Source organism: Solanum pennellii, chromosome 1 (assembly GCF_001406875.1).
Source record: "Solanum pennellii chromosome 1, SPENNV200".
Taxonomy (NCBI): domain Eukaryota; kingdom Viridiplantae; phylum Streptophyta; class Magnoliopsida; order Solanales; family Solanaceae; genus Solanum; species Solanum pennellii.
In genome coordinates, this window is record NC_028637.1 from 108,750,858 (window position 1) to 108,770,016 (window position 19,159).

General features: G+C 33.9%; 3 protein-coding genes and 1 long non-coding RNA gene across 4 annotated transcripts; 2 read left to right on the forward strand and 2 right to left on the reverse strand.

Moving 5' to 3' along the window:
* The first annotated feature begins 206 nt into the window (after nt 1–206).
* Nucleotides 207–6,075, forward strand: LOC107007943 (probable protein phosphatase 2C 46). Its single transcript, XM_015206805.1, has 5 exons — nt 207–434; nt 919–1,347; nt 2,079–2,446; nt 4,732–4,968; nt 5,419–6,075. The coding sequence occupies exons 2-5, from the start codon at nt 1,026–1,028 to the stop codon at nt 5,656–5,658; spliced, it is 1,167 nt and encodes a 388-aa protein (XP_015062291.1). The 5' UTR covers nt 207–434; nt 919–1,025; the 3' UTR covers nt 5,659–6,075.
* A 3,445-nt stretch (nt 6,076–9,520) lies between these two features.
* LOC114073988 lies at nt 9,521–10,625 on the reverse strand. Its single transcript, XR_003574504.1, has 2 exons — nt 10,489–10,625; nt 9,521–9,608 (listed from the first exon to the last, which is right to left on the reverse strand). It is a non-coding gene; the product is annotated as an uncharacterized LOC114073988 (long non-coding RNA).
* Nucleotides 9,772–14,144, forward strand: LOC107032321 (nitrate regulatory gene2 protein-like). Its single transcript, XM_015233916.2, has 4 exons — nt 9,772–11,320; nt 12,008–12,228; nt 12,745–12,968; nt 13,069–14,144. Exons 1-4 carry the CDS (start codon nt 10,417–10,419, stop codon nt 13,904–13,906), a joined length of 2,187 nt encoding a protein of 728 aa, XP_015089402.1. The 5' UTR covers nt 9,772–10,416; the 3' UTR covers nt 13,907–14,144.
* A 479-nt stretch (nt 14,145–14,623) lies between these two features.
* LOC107032340 (protein CHAPERONE-LIKE PROTEIN OF POR1, chloroplastic) lies at nt 14,624–17,530 on the reverse strand. Its single transcript, XM_015233937.2, has 3 exons — nt 17,091–17,530; nt 16,192–16,549; nt 14,624–14,986 (listed from the first exon to the last, which is right to left on the reverse strand). The coding sequence occupies exons 1-3, from the start codon at nt 17,439–17,441 to the stop codon at nt 14,811–14,813; spliced, it is 885 nt and encodes a 294-aa protein (XP_015089423.1). The 5' UTR covers nt 17,442–17,530; the 3' UTR covers nt 14,624–14,810.
* Nucleotides 17,531–19,159: the final 1,629 nt, after the last annotated feature.

The window sequence follows — 19,159 nt, forward strand, 5'->3', positions numbered from 1 at the left end:
TCATAAAATAAAATATATTTTACTTTTCATTGAATCAGTTAAAAAAAAATGTGTCACTTAAATTAATCAACTAAAATATAACAACCATTTAAGCAAGCTGTTAACCTTAAAGCTGGGGTATGGGGGGTGGGGGTGGAGCCCAAAAATGGTCCTCTGCTTTGCTGGCTTGAAGCTCTCCATTGTTGGTTTTTAATGGGATTTGTCTGCTCTATGTGACCATAGTTTTCAGTCTGTGGCCTAATTGAACTAATAATACTACTTCTCTCTCTATTTGATCACTCTATTTTCCACTATTTTCTTTCTTGAATCCTCAAAGAGAACTTTGAGAAATACAAACAAAAAAGATAACTGTTGAATACCCACTTTACTTTTCCTTTGATTTGATTTGATGGTTTCACAGATCTAAACCCCTTTTCACTTTCAGATCTTCAAAGGTGAGTTTTTTATTTCCCTTTTGAACTTATCTTATTTATATTCACCTATATTTTACTATAGGAAATTTGGCTAGTCAAGAAAAAAACCATCTTTTCTTTATCTTGTTTTCAGTTGGTTTTAAGATAGTATGTGTGATTCTTGAAATTTGGGTAGTCAAGAAAAAATTGCCTTTCTTTATCTTGTTTTCAGTAGTATTATTTTTTTCTTTGCCAAAGTCAGACCTTCTGGATTCAAACTGTCTGACCACCATATTGTGCTATATTGAATGACTACTTTGAAAGTCTTCTGTTTGTATTTTTGTTGAATTTTCCATTTTTAGAGTAATTTATTGTCATGTGTGAAACATTATAAGTACACCACAAATCATTTCTTTAAATTCAGTGTTAAACGGGAGGTGGCTTCTTGGTTTTAAGATTGTAATACTTGCCAATCTCATTATTTCCCTTTATCTTACTTTTGTCATTGGTATTGTTGGACTTGTAGTATTATATTACAACAAAAGCAAAGTTGAGATATTTATGAGCAAACTTAGAAGTGAGTCCTGTCAAATGTGGAGACATAATTGGATGGTGTTTTGGATGAGATGAGGGATGACATCTGGATTGATGAACTTCTTGAGGGCCTGTTTTCAGCCAGGGGCTGATGGACTTGTTCATACAAGTTCTTCAGATTCCGTTGGTCGTCAAGATGGGCTTTTATGGTATAAGGATACAGGACAACATGTAAATGGAGAGTTTTCTATGGCTGTAGTTCAGGCTAATAATCTACTGGAAGATCAGAGCCAAATTGAATCAGGGTGCTTGAGCATGCAGGATTCTGGACCATATGGTACTTTTATTGGAATTTATGATGGACATGGGGGACCTGAAACTTCAAGGTTCATTAATGAACACCTCTTTCAGAATCTCAAGAGTGAGTTCTTCTTACCAATTTGAGTGATAGCTCAGCTTTTTACTCCCTCCGTTTCAATTTGTTTGTCGGGTTTTGACTTGATACTGAGTATGAGAAACAAAGAATACTTTTGAATCTTCCGTCTTAAACTAAAGACTTGTAGAATGTACCAAAATGTCTTTTAATCTTGTGGTCTTAAATGGAAAGTTTTAAAACTAAATACTTGTCAAAAAATGTAAAGAGTATTAAAAACTTGTCCAAAAATGAAGGAGATATTCTTTTTGAAACGGACTAAAAATAAAGTAGTTCAAGCAAATTGAAACGGAGGGAGTATATCTTTTACAGCTAAAGAGGTTGAATTTTTAACTGTTTCATCCCTGTCTACATTTGATATCTTTCAAGAATGTCCAAGTCCTAGAAGAATATTAAGTACCATTTACCTTTCATAGACTACTGTTTAAATAATCAAAAGTCTTAAGTGTGTGTGTGTATATATATATATATATATATATATACATATATATATATTGCTATATCAGTTAGGTAGTCATTTTGAGGGAATCTATATTTCTCTGTGGAATAATAAATGTAGTGACATGGATAGTGAGGATTCATATAGCCGACCCAACTTGCATTTGATTGAAGCATATTTCTTTTTGTTGTTTATTATTGTGCGGAATTTCATGGGCTACTATGTATGGTTTTTGTCCCTTTTTAAGTCTTCACTAAATGGCTTTCTCCAAATTGTGTAGGGTTCACATCTGAGCACCAGTCTATGTCTGTTGAGGTTATTCGGAAAGCATTTCAAGCAACAGAAGAAGGTTTCCTCTCTGTTGTGACTAGACAATGGCCGACGAAACCACAGATTGCTGCTGTTGGATCATGCTGTCTTGTTGGAGTTATCTGCAGTGGAACCTTATATGTAGCCAACCTTGGTGACTCGAGGGCAGTCTTAGGGAGACTTGTCAGATCAACTGGCGAAGTTCTCGCGATTCAGCTCTCTGCAGAACACAATGTGAGCATTGAATCTGTAAGACAGGAGATGCAATCTTTGCATCCAGATGATTCACAAATTGTAGTTTTAAAGCACAATGTCTGGCGTGTCAAGGGGCTTATACAGGTAACTTCTATTCCATTTTCCTTAGCAGTTTCTGTTTTATGTTTGCTCAGCGCAAAGTACCGATTTGATGTTATTATTAATAAGTGTTCTTTCAATAACAATATACACATTATGTCTATTACTAATTCATACCACACTCGCCCCCTAATCATTTATGCCTTTTTAGAACTTTAGGATGGGGGTTTCCTATGTCCTTGTATTTTCCTTTTCTTGGGAGATGTAGGAAACTGCCATTCAAGTAGCCTATATAGTACTATATGTTTTTGGTTCATTGACTTTGAGTTATGAACATTTCTTTGCTTTCATATATAGCAATTGAGCTTTTGTCTAAGAGTGACACAAAGTTGAAAAGTTTAAATCTCGAGGTTTTAATGGCAAGCGATTCTTTTTGGAAAGAAAATCTATAAACAAGATTATCTGAAGAAAGCGAAATAGCAGATTCTTGGTATTTACTTGACTACTTCAACTTGAGAAATGAATGGATAAAATGAAGTATAAAGAACAGAAATCCCAACAATTTGAGCGCAAATTACATCCCTATCATGAAAGTTTCTCAATTACAATAATCCTGGATTTTCCAAAACTCGCAGATGCATTGCTCCTTCGCCTGATACATAAGTTATGTATCATATATGTAAGTTATTGTATCAAATACGTAACTATAAATTAGATTCATTCTAATTTTTGTTTGAAATAATTGGGGTTATATATCAACAATAACATTTGTACCAGGTACATTGTACACAAACAAAGTTGTAATGTATATGATAGAGGTGGAGTGATGTATTGGATGTTAAGAGAGAGAAGGAAAAAGGAAATTTTTGTAATTTATTCAAATGGTAGGATTTTTAGAGAATATATTTTCTTAAGTCATGTAATTACGTAGTTTTCCCTAAAAGAAACCGTTAAAGGAGTATTTGTAGAACTAAACGCTTCCTTTTCACCACTTTATGCGGGGGGAAATGGTACCCCTTTCTGTGAGATGATAAACGTGATATCTTTTTGGTAGCACAAGTAATTTTACTGGTTGTATTTATATTTACACGTGTAAAGGGATATTTGTCGTTGTTTACGGAGAGTCTTCATTATTCTTTTCAGTTTGATTTCTTTGACTCTGTGACTTTGTGATATTTAGCAGCAGATATAGTATCTTGCAAGTATGCCCAAATGCATAAGCAATATGAATGAGATTAGCAGACCTAAAATATTTTAAAACTTTTTAATCAATTAGTAAGAACAGCATTTGTGGCCCCATCATTTTTCGCCTTCTCCTAGTAAGTCGGCAGCGACAGTCCGATTCGTATGTTAAATATTATATTCGTGCTCTAGGTTTCTCAGCTGACATTTGGAACATGATTATGTGTCTATTCCTGAATAATCAATTTTTTAGTGTTATTATACTGCAGCCATGTAGAGCTGGCAGAACAATGAAATGGTCATTGAAGTAATAAACATCAATCACCAACTTTAAGTTTTCTGTTAATGTGGTAAGGTTTCTGTTGCAGAAACTTTCATATCAAAACAAGTTCATGATAAGAAGGATTACGACCTTATCCAAAAAGCAAAGTAAGATCGCCTTTGCACTCACACAGGAATACAAAGAGAATTGCCCGAGAGATACTTATGACTATAAATAGTAGGGAAAATTCAAGAAAATTAGTTACTGCTGGGTGACTTAAGGGTCCTTCGTTCAGTTACACTTCTTTATATCTTAGGTGTAGCTCTAATTAGACGTTATATATCCTCTTAAATTTTTAAAATTCCATTCATATGTATGGAAATTGATACTCTGCCTTTTGTTTCTATTGTAGTACTCTAGTCAGCTTAAATCGTACATTGTATGAATGTCTCTCGAACAAGGGAGCCTACCCTCTTCGGGGATGTTGGCATAATTTTTGGATGGGTTAGAATGGAAATATGAACCTCAATTTATTACATGCTAAATAAATTGCTTTTTCATCACAATCTATATATATATAAAAAGCATTCTTAGGAGCCGTCATGACACTGAGTTTCTCTCCTTGATGGAGCTTGCAACTAGACCTTAGAGAGCTAGATTTATTTCTCAATGTGTTGCAGATCTTCTGGTAAGGTATTTCCTGTGCTAATAAATGTTCTAGACATTCATTAGCTGTTTCAATCTTTCAGAAATACTGATCTTTTGCTTGTTAATTTAATGGGGTAGGATACTTTCTTTAGGAAGCACATTTAGTAAGGTTGTGTCTTTCATGACTCAAAAGAACTTTGATCTGCCCTTCAGGATGACTGAGTACTTTATTTTGCAGATTTCAAGATCCATTGGTGATGTGTACTTAAAGAAATCTGAATTCAACAGGGAGCCACTGTATGCTAAGTTTCGCCTTCGAGAACCATTCGGAAAGCCCATATTGAGCGCAGATCCAGCAATTTCAGTGCACCATTTGCAACCTGACGATCAGTTTATCATATTTGCATCGGATGGTCTCTGGGAGCACCTAAGTAACCAAGGAGCAGTTGACATCGTACAAAATCACCCACGAAATGTAAGATAATATCTACCTCCATCATGCTTCATGGACCTGTCTAGTGTTTTGGCTATTCTCTACCTATAGCGAAGCAGTTTTTTTATTCCTCAACTGTTGTTGGCTCTTTAATCCGTTCATTTTACTCATTGACATCCTGCTTCTGTCTTTGGTAACTGGTAGTGAATAATCTAGTGATGCAGTTGCATTAGAATTGATTACATTGTATCTATGTTTCTTTTAGGCAGGGGAAATTCATTATCCTATCTCCACTGAAATGCGGAGCAATAGTGTAGTAGTGTCAATTGCATGAATACACTCCAATTTAGTCTCTATTACTTTTATAGTGTAGTGTCGTTTTAGTCTAGATATTTAGTATAAAAGCTATGTGTTTCTAAACTCCTTGAGAAGTTGGAAAAAAAAGAACAGTTGTATCAAAACTTAAAAGAGGCTTCTTTCGCCACTTGACAGGGGATAGCTAGAAGGTTAGTGAAAACTGCACTACAAGAAGCAGCAAAGAAAAGGGAAATGAGGTATTCAGACTTGAAGAAAATCGATCGTGGAGTTCGTCGACATTTCCACGATGACATTTCAGTAGCGGTTGTGTTCCTGGACTCGAACTTAGTGAGCCGGGCTAGCTCTGTGAAGAGTCCTAATATTTCTGTTAAAGGAGGTGGCATTAGTTTGCCTACAAAGACTACCCCAACATAAAGTTGGTGCAACTTTATGAAGCTGTTGTTGTACTAATATGTATGTTGTGAATACCAGGTAGCTTCAAAAGCAGGCCAACAAATTTTTTAAAATGTAATCTAACTGAGACTACTACTTGCATTTAGTTCCTCTGCCTAAGAAAGGTACTGGAAAAAAAAAAGTATCTTTACAAATATCAGTTGACTTATTTCCTTCTTGTTTCTATTATTTCTCAGGTTGTCCACCTTTTTCTTTTCCTAATTTCATTTGGCTTTTGTATAATTATATATATTATTATACTATAATTTCATTTCTTTTATCTTTTGACGGGATATTTTGTTTTGTAAAGAAGCAATATTGGGATTGTAATGTGGGGATTATATTATGGGAGTTAAATAATGACAAAATTATCAATAGATACTATTATTTTTATTGTTAGATGTTGGATTTGTTGATGTATAGATAAATTTTAATTTTGGCTGTTCTAGGATATTGGAACAATTTTGTCATTTGATTTTTTTATTTCAGCAATTATTGTTGTTCTATATGGTATTATTTGCTATAAAACTAACATCACGAATTCACGATTATAAATAAAATAATGTTGGGATTGTTTATACTTGGTAAAATTTTTAACCAAGTACGGAATAAAATAATTCTAGTTATTCTTGTAAGTTGTGACTAAGAACCAATAACCATATGTTTCTGGCTGTGGTTTATAATCGAAAGGTGGATATGCGAAAGAGGTAGATGTAAGTCAAAAAAAGTATTGAGGAGATAATTAGACATGAGTACATAACACATTTGCAGGCTCTAAGAAGATATGGAGGTCAGAGATTAATAAGGTAGAAAGACGATAGGTTGTCAAATTGTCGAGTGTTGTTTAATCATCCTTATATATTATGTTATTATCACTCACGTACTATTTTGTTTTTCAGTTCTATTGTTAAATATTGTTTTCTTTGTTTAGATTATCGTAATATGTTTTATTGCTATTGTTACTCTTCTCCATGACCATTTCACCATAAGTCGTAAATTTTCTTACTTGATTTTATTATGCTTTACTTGAATAGATATGGAGGTAAGACTGGTCTGCACATGTAGCGTTGTTATAATAACTCTCTATAGGCCAAAGATGGGTGCAAAGTCAATATACTAGTGATAAGTTCAGCAAAATTTAACTTCAGTTCAAAAAAATTATATTTATATATGTATAAATAATTTATTCGAAGTTCGATAAATAAAAATAATTATAATTTAGTATTTATAAATTAAAAATCCGAATAACAAGTCTGGTGATGGTCAAAGACATAATTTTAACCAGGACAAATGGAGTACTTTTAGAAAAATATAAGTTAAAATTAAAAACACTACTGTCTTTTGGAATAACTTTAATAGCAGTATCCAATTTTATTTTTTAGAACTGAGAGAACTTCTTTATTGTTTTTTAAAAAGATTAAAATATATTACAAATTGTCAGACAGTCAGGCATATTCCCCCTACCACAAGAAGACGTTCTTCATAGTATGCAGTAGTCAGTCAGGTTAAAAAAATGTAAATAACTTAATACTATGTTATATTTTTGTAAAAATCATGTCCATTAAGAAATAAACAAATAACTTTGAAAATTAGTCAGGTGGTAAGAAAAGCAGATTTATAAGATTATAACTGAAAACACATATTGTATTATTTTTTTTATCCTTATTTTTAAGCATTCTTTATGTTATTTTTCTAAAATGTAATAAATCAAAGGCTCAATTATCAACAACTCCATGATGGTATTTTTCTGGTAAAAGAATGATTATTTTACTTGTTTTTATGGCTGACTAACTCCTGTAAAAGCCCCTACTTTATTGTTCTTTTTTTAATCTACTTATCCAATGGTTGTAAAGAAACGATATTGACATGCGTTGTGATTCAATACTTTCGATGCCATTATATTGATCATCGAAATAGTACAATAAAATATTCGATTAATTTAAATTTACATCAAATAAATTTATCGAAAAAGTAAAGTGACATTTACAGTGAAGTTATCTATTTTCAAGTACTATCAAATATCAGATTTAATTAAAAATAAAAAACATCTTAATTGTTTCACAAAGTGTTTTTTATAATACTCATGACCATGATGATGAACAAATAGTAGATAGATAAAATGCTCAATAACCACTTTGGGGTGCCTTTTACAAATAGCTATTATCACGAAGTTTCAGAATATATACATAGATTTCATGAAAATATTCTATAATTTTATATGTCAAATTTGAATCTCTATAAAACGATTATTCTTAATCACGAGAATTGAAAAAAGTATACGGTAAGATGAGATATCATACTTTTATTATTTTGTTATATTTTTAACATATCCTTCATGTGCAAGCCTAATTCTTTTTCATGGGTCAAATGCGTAAAAAATCTTTTATGATCTCAAGACCTCTGATTATTTTATACCATGTTCAAGTGTATTACCATCTTAAACTATCAAAAAATACATTTTCATTATTCAACTGTATTCTCAATACAAGTGACGACCAATCAATTAACCGCTAATATCTAAAATATTAGTCTCATGTTGCTGAAGGAGTAAGTGATGCCTAGTGGACAAAGTGTCGAATGCAGTTTGGTTCAACTGTTCAAACAACAAAAACGGTGCAGATTCGGTCAATGTCTTCTAACCTTGTTCTCGTATAAGGTGTAAACAAAAGTGTGTACTTATTTTATCTTAAAAATATATGAATTGTCCTTTAAAAATAAAAAAAACAAACAAAATACTACTTCTATCATACAAATAGCCACTTATTAGATGATTACGAACTAAAACATCTCCCACTATTTTATTTCATAGATCTAAAATCATGCTATTATTTTTAATTTTTGTAATTTTAAATTATCACGTGAAAGATTGAAATTAATGAATTACTAAATATATATAAGTACGATTCTTCTTTAAACAAGTTTTAAAAAAAAGTAAACACATAAATTGAAACAAAAAGTTTATATGTATATTCAGTGTTCTAATTACCGATATATTAGTAGATTTATGAGCTTTGAAACAATATTGAGTTTGATTTTAAGATTTATTTGGTCATATATTTTGAAGTTGAAATTTGAAACTTTGGACAGGCTTATAGTAACAATTGAAGTTTTATATGTAAAAGTCCCAAAAATTCAAAACTTTCATTTAAAACTCAAAATTTTAAAATCTTATCAAATTTCATGACCAAAAGTTAAAAGACTCTTAATTTACTAAAATAGACAAATGATAATAAAAAATTACATACTCATGTCAAGTAAAATGAAATAAAGAATGATCCTTATTTTATTTTATTTTACAAATCAAGTAAAATGACGTATAATTTTTTTTCTTATATACGAGGTACATTTCAAAAACGTCATAAAAAAGTGAAATTACAAGTACATTTCATTTTGTCAAAAAATTATTTTTTTAAAAAAACCACAAACTTTTTTCCCAGATAACAAAGCATCCACTATTAAATGAAGGCAAACGGTAAACACTTCCCGCTAATATTTTAGACTCATTTATAATGCACCATTCCCAATTGCAAGACATTACTCCATAAAAACGACAAGTAAAATAAATGAATATAGTAAATACAAAAAAGAAGGTAAAAAACAAACTCCAAAATCGAATAAATTAAGTTACCAAAATTAATAGTAGTTGAACGAAGGCCGTCAAAGTTGAGGATAAAATTGTCACTTTCTGTTTACTGAGAATGACAGTGCATAAGAATTAAGGAAATCTAGTAATTAATCCCTACCTAAGAAGCTGACAAGTGGAAAAAATAGTCATTATCTTCAAATAATTGCAAGATTAGCTCTTTACCTGGAAGATTGAATAGACTATATTACCCTTTTTTTGGAGGTTTGACCAAAGTTTGACTCCTCTATTCCCTCACTGATTCACTGACTCTCTTCTGTCTCTTCTCCCCAAAAAAACCAAAAAATCTCTGCTAAATTATGGCAGTGAGAAAGAAAGAAGCTAATTTAGATTCTAAACCGACGGACTTCACCCACAATTTAAATGATAAAGTAAAAATTTTTATATACTTTTTTTTTTTAATTTTACAAGTATGAAATACTCAACGTGTGAGTTTTGTACATGAACAATACTATACTTTTGACCATACAGTCAAAAATATTTATACAATTAGATTATAAATATCATAAGTACTATTTATTAATATTCTATAAAATTGAAGATAAAATATTCATTACCTTGCTATAAAACATTTTGATTATTTTTTGCCAAACACAAGAATACTCTCATCACTCTTCCCTTACCTCGAGCCCCTACCATCTCTTCTTAACTCACCTTTTGATTTTTTTTTCTCTCTCTGAAATCTCTCCTACAGCAATTTTTGCTCTTAGAAAGAAAAAAAAAATAGAGGAAAAAAACATCCTCTTTCACTGACACAGTTATACTAAATTATTTTCTCTCTCTTTTTCTTGTTTTGTTGTTTGAGAATTTTTCTTTGTTTGCAGAAGAAATGGCTATGGCTCTGCTGGTTAAGGCCAAGTGGGTATTCCCAATACTTGCTTTTTTGCCTAAAAACCTCTTTCTATGTTTCAATGGGTTGTTCTGAAACCATTCTTAAAAGGGACATTTTTCGACTTGTTGTTTCTCTTTACAGTAGAATCTGTGTTCAAAAAAGGAACTTACTTTAATCCCTTTTCATCCCCCCACACATCCCTCCAAGAAAGCACCTTTTTTCAAGAATCTCCTATTTTTTGCAAAGCTGAGTAGGGGGGGAAGAAATGGGGTGTGTTGCATCCAAGTTAGAAGAAGAAGAAGAGGTAGTATCCATATGTAAAGAGAGAAAACAGTACCTGAAATTGGCTGTAGATAGGAGGTACACACTGGCTGATGCACATTACAAGTATTGTCAAGCATTGTATGGAGTCTCAGCAGCTTTAAAACTCTTTGTTGCTCGTCATTCTACACCTACTTCTCCATATCTCATCACATTCCCACCACCTTGTTGCCCTTCTTCTCCAAAAAAAGAGAATGTGGTTTCAAACCCCTTGTTTCTTCAGCAAACACCTTCTGAGCCAACCCAAGAAACTATTTGCTGTGGGCCATGCAATAAATCTACAGCAACTCCATCAGATTCTTCTGAGGAAGAGAGAGAAGAGAAAGTTATGAAACAGCAGCAGCAGCCACAAGGTTATGGCTATTATTACATGGAAATGCCTCAGATGATGCATTCACCACCAACAGATTTTGGTTGGGATTTTTTCAATCCTTTTAATAGTGTAAGGCCAGAGATGATTAGTGGGTATCATAGGATTTCTGAGGAGGATTTAAGGGCAGTGAGGGAGCAAGAAGGGATTCCAGATTTAGAAGAGGAGGAAGAGGAAGATGAGGATGAAATGAAGGAAGAGAATAAGGTAGTAGCCACTAAAGAGAAAGAAAATGTGGAGCAAAGAGAAAATGGGACTGAAGTTGTACAGCAAGCTGTACATACTGCTAATATAAACCAAGAGGACCAGAAAAAAAGTTTGACAGTCGTGGATAATCCATTACAGGGGAGGGAGTTACTTGAAGCATTAACTGACATTGAAGACCATTTTGTCAAGGCATATGATGCTGGAAAGGAAGTATCAAGGATGTTAGAGGCAAATTGGGTACATTCACAGCCTAATTTGGGAGAACCCAAAGGTAAAGCATATCAAATTACTATCTTTTTCTGAGTGAGAAATTTCTTTTTGAACTCCTTCAACAAAGTCGAATGTTTCATTGGATTACTTTTCTTGAAATATCTCGTTTGCTTTAGGTTTGTGTTCCTCTTCACTTTTTTTTTTTTGGCTCGACTACTATTCCTGTTAAGAAATGCTGCCACTGGGCTTACATGATAATCTTTTGCTTTAACATATATTGGCTTCTTTAATTGTTTTTTGGTTCCACTAGGAAATGCTTAGAAGGATTTGTTGCAGTTTTGTCTGTCTTGATAATCTTTTTCCTGGAAAAGAAAGTGGCATCCAGTTGTTTTTGATAAGGAACTTTTCTCCTCTTGAGAAGGCAAAGGCAAAGTGCAAAGTGATATCCTATTGTTGAAACTCTAGCGTAATAATTTGTCGATCATATTCCTATTATGTTCATGGACGTTTTGTGAAGGATTGCCAAGTCTATTAATTATCCCTCATGATTTGCTTCACAATTTCTCACACTAAATTGTCAATTGTGGGTAAGAGCATAGTCTTGGGTGGTCAGTGTCGGTAAGAGGTTGTACTGTTGATGAGAGTTAAATTGCTTAACTTATCTATTATACCTTACTATTGCGGACTAATTTTGAGATTTTCAGGTTTCATTATTTTCTGAATTTGTGCAATTATATCATGTATGCAGAGAACTCAACAAAAATCATCCCAGCAATTACTTGGAAGTCTCCTGCATCTCGTTCGCCATCATGCAAGAGTCTTGTGGCGTCTAGTTCCAAGAGTTCTTCCACATGGACAGAATTCAAGAATGATCTATTTGATGATTATGGTGGAATGGGTTCTGGGAGCCATTTGCTGACGCTAGGAAGGCTGTATGCTTGGGAGAAGAAGCTGTATGACGAGGTTAAGGTATTCACATATTGGCCAAGCATTCTCTTATTAAATCCTTAAATCTATCTTGCTCGCTATGAGAAGATACGTTCTTCTGCAATGCTTAAGCCTAAAACAAGTCATATAACATCTTGTCATAAAAGAACACTAAGAAGTCTGCCTCAGAATTTACATAAATATGAGTAGCTAATTAAACTTTGAGATCTCTGTTATGACCACCAGTTGGTGTTATGGGACCTGGGGCATCTGTATTTGTCTGTACATAAGTTGGCATATGCTATCAATATGTTCTAGTACTTCTAGTATTAGACTGATGTAAATCCTACGGTAGGACCATTCTTTGATTTTTTTCTTGGACTTCCAAGGATATCTACCTAAATTGGGCTATTATTAGAGGGACACTAGTCCACATGGTTAAAACTATGCATCAATTTCGTGCTACGGCTTTACTACTGTACATTTGTCAAGTACTGCTATTATTTCACTCTTCATTGATCATTTTGGATCAGTTCCTTACATCTAGACTACCTTCAGGCTGGAGATAGCACTTGGAAATTATATGAGAAGAAGTGCAATCAACTAAAAAATCATGATGCCAGAGGAGATGAAGGACGGACCGCAGACAAAACCAGAGCAGCAGTAAAAGAATTATATAGCAGGATCCTAGTCACAATTCGAAGTGCTGAGACCATATCAAAAAGAATTGACGAACTACGAGACGATGAACTGCAGCCTCAAATCATTGAACTGCTTCAAGGGTAAGGAAGAGTTACCTGGGTAGCAAACTATCACTTAATACAAGATCTTCATTGACTTGACTTTTTTTTTCTTTTACCTTCTTTTGTCTATTTGATACAGTATGATGAGAACTTGGAAAATCATGCTGGAATCCCATGTGATCCAGAACAAGATTATATTCGACGTCAAAAGTTTCACCTGTCCTACATATGGAAAGTTCTGCAATGACTCTCATCGGCTTGCCACAGTCCAGCTTGACGTTGAGCTTCAAAATTGGTGCGCTTGCTTCCAAGATTACATTGCTGCCCAGAAGGCTTATGTGGAGGCACTCCATGGATGGCTGTCCAAGTTCACAGTCTCTGAAGTTGAATTGTACTCCAAAAGTAGGAGTTCAATTCCAGCTTGTCGAGCTAATGGTCCTCCACTTCTCATGATTTGCCACGATTGGTTGTCTGCCATGAACAAGTTGCCAGATAGAGCAGTTTCTGTTGCCCTTAAAGGCTGCGGAAAGGATGTAAGAGCTTTGTGGGTTCAGCAGGGAGAGGAACAGCAACAAAAGCGAAAAGTTGACAGCATGTCCAAAGAATTAGATAGGAAAACACTGGCGTTCCAAAAGGTAGAGAACAAGCTTTATGAGTTCAAGCTCACAGACCGAAGCTCGGAGCTCGAAATTGATCATAGAGTTGAGTATCTGAAGGAGAGGAAGGACTTGCTGGACAACTTCAGGAAAAGGGTAGATCTAGAGAAGGAAGAACACCAGAAATGCATGCAAGAAACTCAGAGGATCACTCTGAACGGCTTTCAGACTGGTTTTTGCAGAGTTTTTGAGTCTATAACAGAATTTTCCAGTGAAGCACTAAAAATGTACAATGAGCTACTAAGCAGTGGTGAGAAGGCTGAGTTAATTAACCCGCCATCCATAGAGAGCTCCCAAGCTGGTGAAGATGTCAAAAGATGACTTTGGCTGGTTTGGATTTCCTTATTTAATGCATAGAATTGAATTGTTAGTTTGTATATTATGGTGCCATCAAAGCAGCTCGCTGAGATGTAGTCACTTGTTTTCGTGATTTGAGTTTCTTCAAGATCAAAGGCCAGATTTCATAGGACAGTTTTTAATTCCCCTATTCTGGGTTGTTCTGTCAAAGCTACAGAAAAACTGAGCCCGTACTTATCAATCATCAAGCACAGTTACTGTAGTTTTTGGCTCAAAGCCAGTTTGTGAAACCTTAGAAATCACAGGTTCAAATACCGCCATGCCATCTCTCCAAATAAAAAGGAATAAGTTACTAACTTTTAGCTAAAAATCCTTTCCTAAAAAAAAAATAATAATAAAAAAAAAAAATATATATATATATATATATATGTACTTCATTATTATATGCATGGATTGACAGCCGAAAATAAAACCTCTATAGCTTCAAATTATTAGTCATTGAGAATACTATGAATAATTTAAGTCTTTTTCCTGACTTGGCCTTCGCATAATATCTAACCTTCGACAGAGTTTAAATGCATTAATTTGAAGAGTAGCTAACAACTGCACTTCACTGCAGGAGTCCAAGCCTATTATAATCAATGTACCCTTCTGTGAGAAAATAAATACGTCAAATTCCAATTAAAACACAGTAAGCCACAAATTGATATCAGAACAAACTAGGGATTAAAATACCGTTGATAGAAGAATCAAAGCTGAGAATCTATACTAGCTTTATAAAACAAATATCAGAACTTCCAGAGTTTTAGTAACATTCTTTTGTACATTTAACAAATTACTGGTCCTAGATAAGAACAAGAACCTGCGTAGGCAACAAATAGCCATAGACCTTCTTACAGTAGCAGTTCATACAAGCCTTTGAGTTACCCTATATCAGATACAACGAGACCAGAAATTGCGAGAAAAGTATAAATTCACTCACAACCGTAGCAGGAGTGTGTATACCCAGTAACGGGACAATGTCTACTTGCAACCAATTTTCTACTGCTGAACCTACCACTGCACCAGCGACCAGCCCACCAATTGTTATGACGCTTGCTTTCCCTGTTTGCAAGTAAAGTTTGAGTCACTTTTTTCAGGGAAAGCCAATATCTAGTTCTACAAATATTTTTTTGGCAGAAATACAGTTTAGATGAAATAAAACACTAATCGGAATCATAACTCGGTACAAATCCATTGTTGGTATTTCCAAAGTCTCATTTGCATTATCCAGAAGCCAGAACAGTACTTCCACACAAATCAACTCCTTCAAAATTTCATTGGCTCTTGTGTGGCTACTACTCATGTCATTGTCATATGATATATAAGGATTATATAAACTTGTTTTCAATTAAAATAAATAAATCATGGTCTCCACTCTCCACAACCTTAGAATGATTTCCACTTCAGCAACATGGAAAATTTGTATAATGTGATCTTCCCTACGTATAATGTGATCCTTTTTTTTTTATATTTCTTCAAATAATTGTACTGAAACACTTCTTCAGTTCATAACACTTGACGAACCAGTGTATACATGACAAACTTCTTCCATATTTACATTGCATGATACGTATTCCTAATTCTCACCTTAATAACTCTCATCAAATCAAACCATCACGTAGTTTTTTTGTATAACAGGAAATATTCAAGTAAGTCTTCATCAAATAGTCGACAACTTCGATTTAATGGGAGTATTAAGGAGTTGAAGACCAAAATGTTTGTTCATTATCAACGTGATAAAAGACATGGATCCATAAATAATTAGAAGAAACACATTCAACTATTGACAATAATCCAGTCCTATTAATTAAGAAAAAAAATGATTTAGCAACACAGGAAAATCTGTGAATTATGTTCATAATTGTTGATGAGAAAGACACTTCTTACACGCCAAAAAGATTTATGGATACTAGCATGAGCATTGAGTCAAGTCTATTTTTCTCACAAGGTTAGAAGTTGCAACTAGCTCTGGCTAGATCTATGAAATGCATATGATAAGGATTACAACCCGAGCTATGGTTTTCTTGAGGGTAAGTTGAAATTGTGAAAGCTTAAGTGATCCAGAGATAATGCTTAAGATTCAGTTAGTATGGAATGTCAATGAGCAAACTTAACACGTATATGGGGGGCTATTATATACTTCAACAAACAATTTGGTCATTACTTTTGCATGACTGCAATCACATACTAATGTTTATATTTGGACTCTCAAAATGCAATAAATCTACCTAGAAGTGAAACAAAGAGAAGCAATGTATCTTCCTTACCCAACTTGACATTTTTCTTGGTCATGAAGTACAAGGTGGCCCCAAAGCTCGTGGCTAAGATTAGTCCAGGAACATCAGCTCCATATGATACTCCTAAAGGTGTTGAGGCTCCATTAACATATGTTAAGACCATTAAGGCTCCATAGACTCCTGCTTGAACACCTAACTCTTTAGAAGCTGGTGCTTCAACTGCGACTGGTGAGCTCTTGACAGTCGTCTGCAGCCACTTGGGCATTGATCCCATCCCAGAAGCATTAGCAGCTTTAACATCAGCAAAGCGTACACTACTATCCACAACTTTTCCAGATCTTCTCTGTGATAGGCTTTGCATGAGAAGCATATCATATGCCGCCTCTACCTGAAAGTTGTTGAAAGGTTCCGCTTCTTATAGTCAACAACACATATACATATGGCGAAGGAAAAACACAGAGAATAATTTGCACTTGAAGATCTATTCTTTTCCTTCAACAATTTGACTATGCTTATTTAAATATCTGCACCAAGGCGAATTTCAAACAGCTGGTCCCAAAAATCCAATTCTAAATAAGTTGGTACGTATCATGAATCCTCTAGTCATTTAATTTGCTAGAACGTGCAGAACGGATGTAAGGTTCTTCATATATCACATTACGAGTGGTTTCAGACGTAGGTATTATTGATTGATTGATTAATTAATGACTACTTAACATGAAATAACAGCTGACGGCAATTGCTGCAGATACACATATGCTTTTCCAGTATATATACAACTAGTATCAACAAAACAAAGCACTAAGAATTTCAAACAGCTAGGAGTTCCAAACAAATACGATAAGCAGGGAAGCTACGAAGTATATAGTACTTATAAACAACAATTCTACCGGAATTGAAGAAAATATAAGCAGAATTAACTGTAAGACCTGTGCAATTGTATCTGGATCGTCTTTACAAGAAGAGATAATAGACTTTTTCGCTCGAAGAATATCATCGAAGCTAGCACCCTCAGTGACACCTAGCAACTTCAGGGCATTCTCTACCGACATCTCGAAAGGAGCCGAATCATCAGCTCTAGAACCTGCTTGAACGGCGGGGTTCAATTTCCGGCGGTGAGAAGTAAACACTAGCCTCCTCCGCCGGAAACTATCGGATTTCGGAATTTTCGGCAAATGAGCGGAGATTGGAGGGCGGCGGATTGGATTAGGCCGGGTTGAACCGGCCGGGTCACTGCTAATGATAGTACGGTTGGGTCGAACCGAGAGAGATGTGGCCATATTTTGTTTAGGCACAGTGAATATCTAAAGGTGTGACAAAAAACCGAGCGTACAAATAAGGAAACCAGACGTTTTGACGCAACGACAGTATGTGTAATATGTGGCGTTTCTTGTTAGGCAACTGGTGATGTGTAAGTAAATTAAGTAATTGTTATTCTGGTCCACTAAGTTAGTGTTTATTCCGTTTGAAGGATCACCAATCTAGTACTCGTACTTTTTGGAGTCAACAAGTTAAATGAGATTGAATTCTTAAATGCTAAATAAGTTTTATACGATGATTTTGTCTTGTGGCATAAGGTGCACCGTTAGCCACTTTTAGAGTAATTACAATTTACATGAAACATCCATAGTGTTTAACTAATTAATTTTAAAAAAGTTAAAAATCAATTTAACTTTTAATAAGTATAGGTGTTCTTTTAAATGTATATCAAAATAAAATAAAAAGGAATTTTCATTATTAGGACAAGTTATTTTGAAAAGTTGAAAAAAAAAATATAAATACTTTTGAATTTGTACTAGTTAAAATGCAAATTTGACACATGAACGATACGAAAGATGATCAATAGTAGATTGAGTATAATCAAAATTAGCTCAACAAAAATGGCTCTAGTCAAAGTGCAAGATTGACATTCCCTATGTAGCGTTCTCATTTCTCTAGGTCTAGGTAAGTTCTCAATTCACGCCTAAATACAACTCAACAATAATGATTCACCTTGCTCTCGAGTAAAATGACGGTTAAGTGGCTAGTGATCGACGATAAGCCTTACAAATCAACTGATTCCACATATTTGTGAATTGTGATCTACTTTGACAGCCACATATTTATAATTGTGACAAAGTTAACATGCAAATAATGATCATTGCAAGCAGTTAAACTTATGATAAACCCTACTAAAATTAAGGTACATCCCCCTATCCCACTCCTCTGATAACCAATGTGATATCAAAGCATTATGTTGGCGTAATATCACAAATATAATAAATTACACAAATATAATAAATTACAGTTGAAATAAAATGAACAAAAATAGATAAATAAATCTTTAGGCTGAGACACGAATATCTCGCTCTCTTTAACGAGATTGAAGCTCATTGCGACGTAATTTACACCGATCCAACAATAATATTCTTGACTTGTCCTCTCCAAGATACAACAGCCCAATAATATGTATAACTCAAGCAATTCCAGATTAGTTGAAGAATCCAAAGCTCCACAAAAAAAACACCTTCATTCAACATATAATACTCTCTTTTGTATAAAGTGAATATAGTTGAAGATGTAGAATATATAACTCTCTCTTTCACTAGTACACTAATCTGAACATAAGCATAGTAAAATACTATTTATCTTTTTCACTCTTTTTTTTTTTTTTGTACTTCTCTTGTTTTCTCTTCTCAGCCAACACAAAGGAAGACCACATTGTTTATAGTTGATGGATTCTTCATTGCAATGGATAGGAAGATAGTTGTTAGTAAATTTGCTAAATGAATGGCTCAAATATTACATAAGTTACAAGACATAAATATAGAATAATGGATGAAATGAAGAGTTGGTGGTTATATAAGTTACCAAAAACTAATGACCACTTTCTTCCACAATTGATGAGCGTAAAACGACACAAATGTAATGTCTATCAATAAACATAACATAATATATGATGTAACATACGATATATTTTTATTAATATTAAAATGTCACACCAAAATATTACAATTGT

What these genes read in the sequence shown, in the direction of transcription:
- LOC107007943 (XM_015206805.1), top strand. Translation starts at nt 1,026, where the DNA reads ATGACATCTGGATTGATGAACTTCTTGAGGGCCTGTTTTCAGCCAGGG. An exon ending in CCTCTTTCAGAATCTCAAGA is followed by an intron (nt 1,348 to 2,078) that starts GTGAGTTCTTCT and finishes CAAATTGTGTAG; the next exon opens with GGTTCACATCTGAGCACCAG. An exon ending in TACAAAATCACCCACGAAAT is followed by an intron (nt 4,969 to 5,418) that starts GTAAGATAATAT and finishes GCCACTTGACAG; the next exon opens with GGGATAGCTAGAAGGTTAGT.
- LOC107032321 (XM_015233916.2), top strand. Translation starts at nt 10,417, where the DNA reads ATGGGGTGTGTTGCATCCAAGTTAGAAGAAGAAGAAGAGGTAGTATCC. An exon ending in TAATTTGGGAGAACCCAAAG is followed by an intron (nt 11,321 to 12,007) that starts GTAAAGCATATC and finishes TCATGTATGCAG; the next exon opens with AGAACTCAACAAAAATCATC. An exon ending in ATCATTGAACTGCTTCAAGG is followed by an intron (nt 12,969 to 13,068) that starts GTAAGGAAGAGT and finishes TATTTGATACAG; the next exon opens with TATGATGAGAACTTGGAAAA.
- LOC107032340 (XM_015233937.2), bottom strand. Translation starts at nt 17,441, where the DNA reads ATGGCCACATCTCTCTCGGTTCGACCCAACCGTACTATCATTAGCAGT. An exon ending in ATCCAGATACAATTGCACAG is followed by an intron (nt 16,550 to 17,090) that starts GTCTTACAGTTA and finishes AACAACTTTCAG; the next exon opens with GTAGAGGCGGCATATGATAT. An exon ending in CAAGAAAAATGTCAAGTTGG is followed by an intron (nt 14,987 to 16,191) that starts GTAAGGAAGATA and finishes ACTTGCAAACAG; the next exon opens with GGAAAGCAAGCGTCATAACA.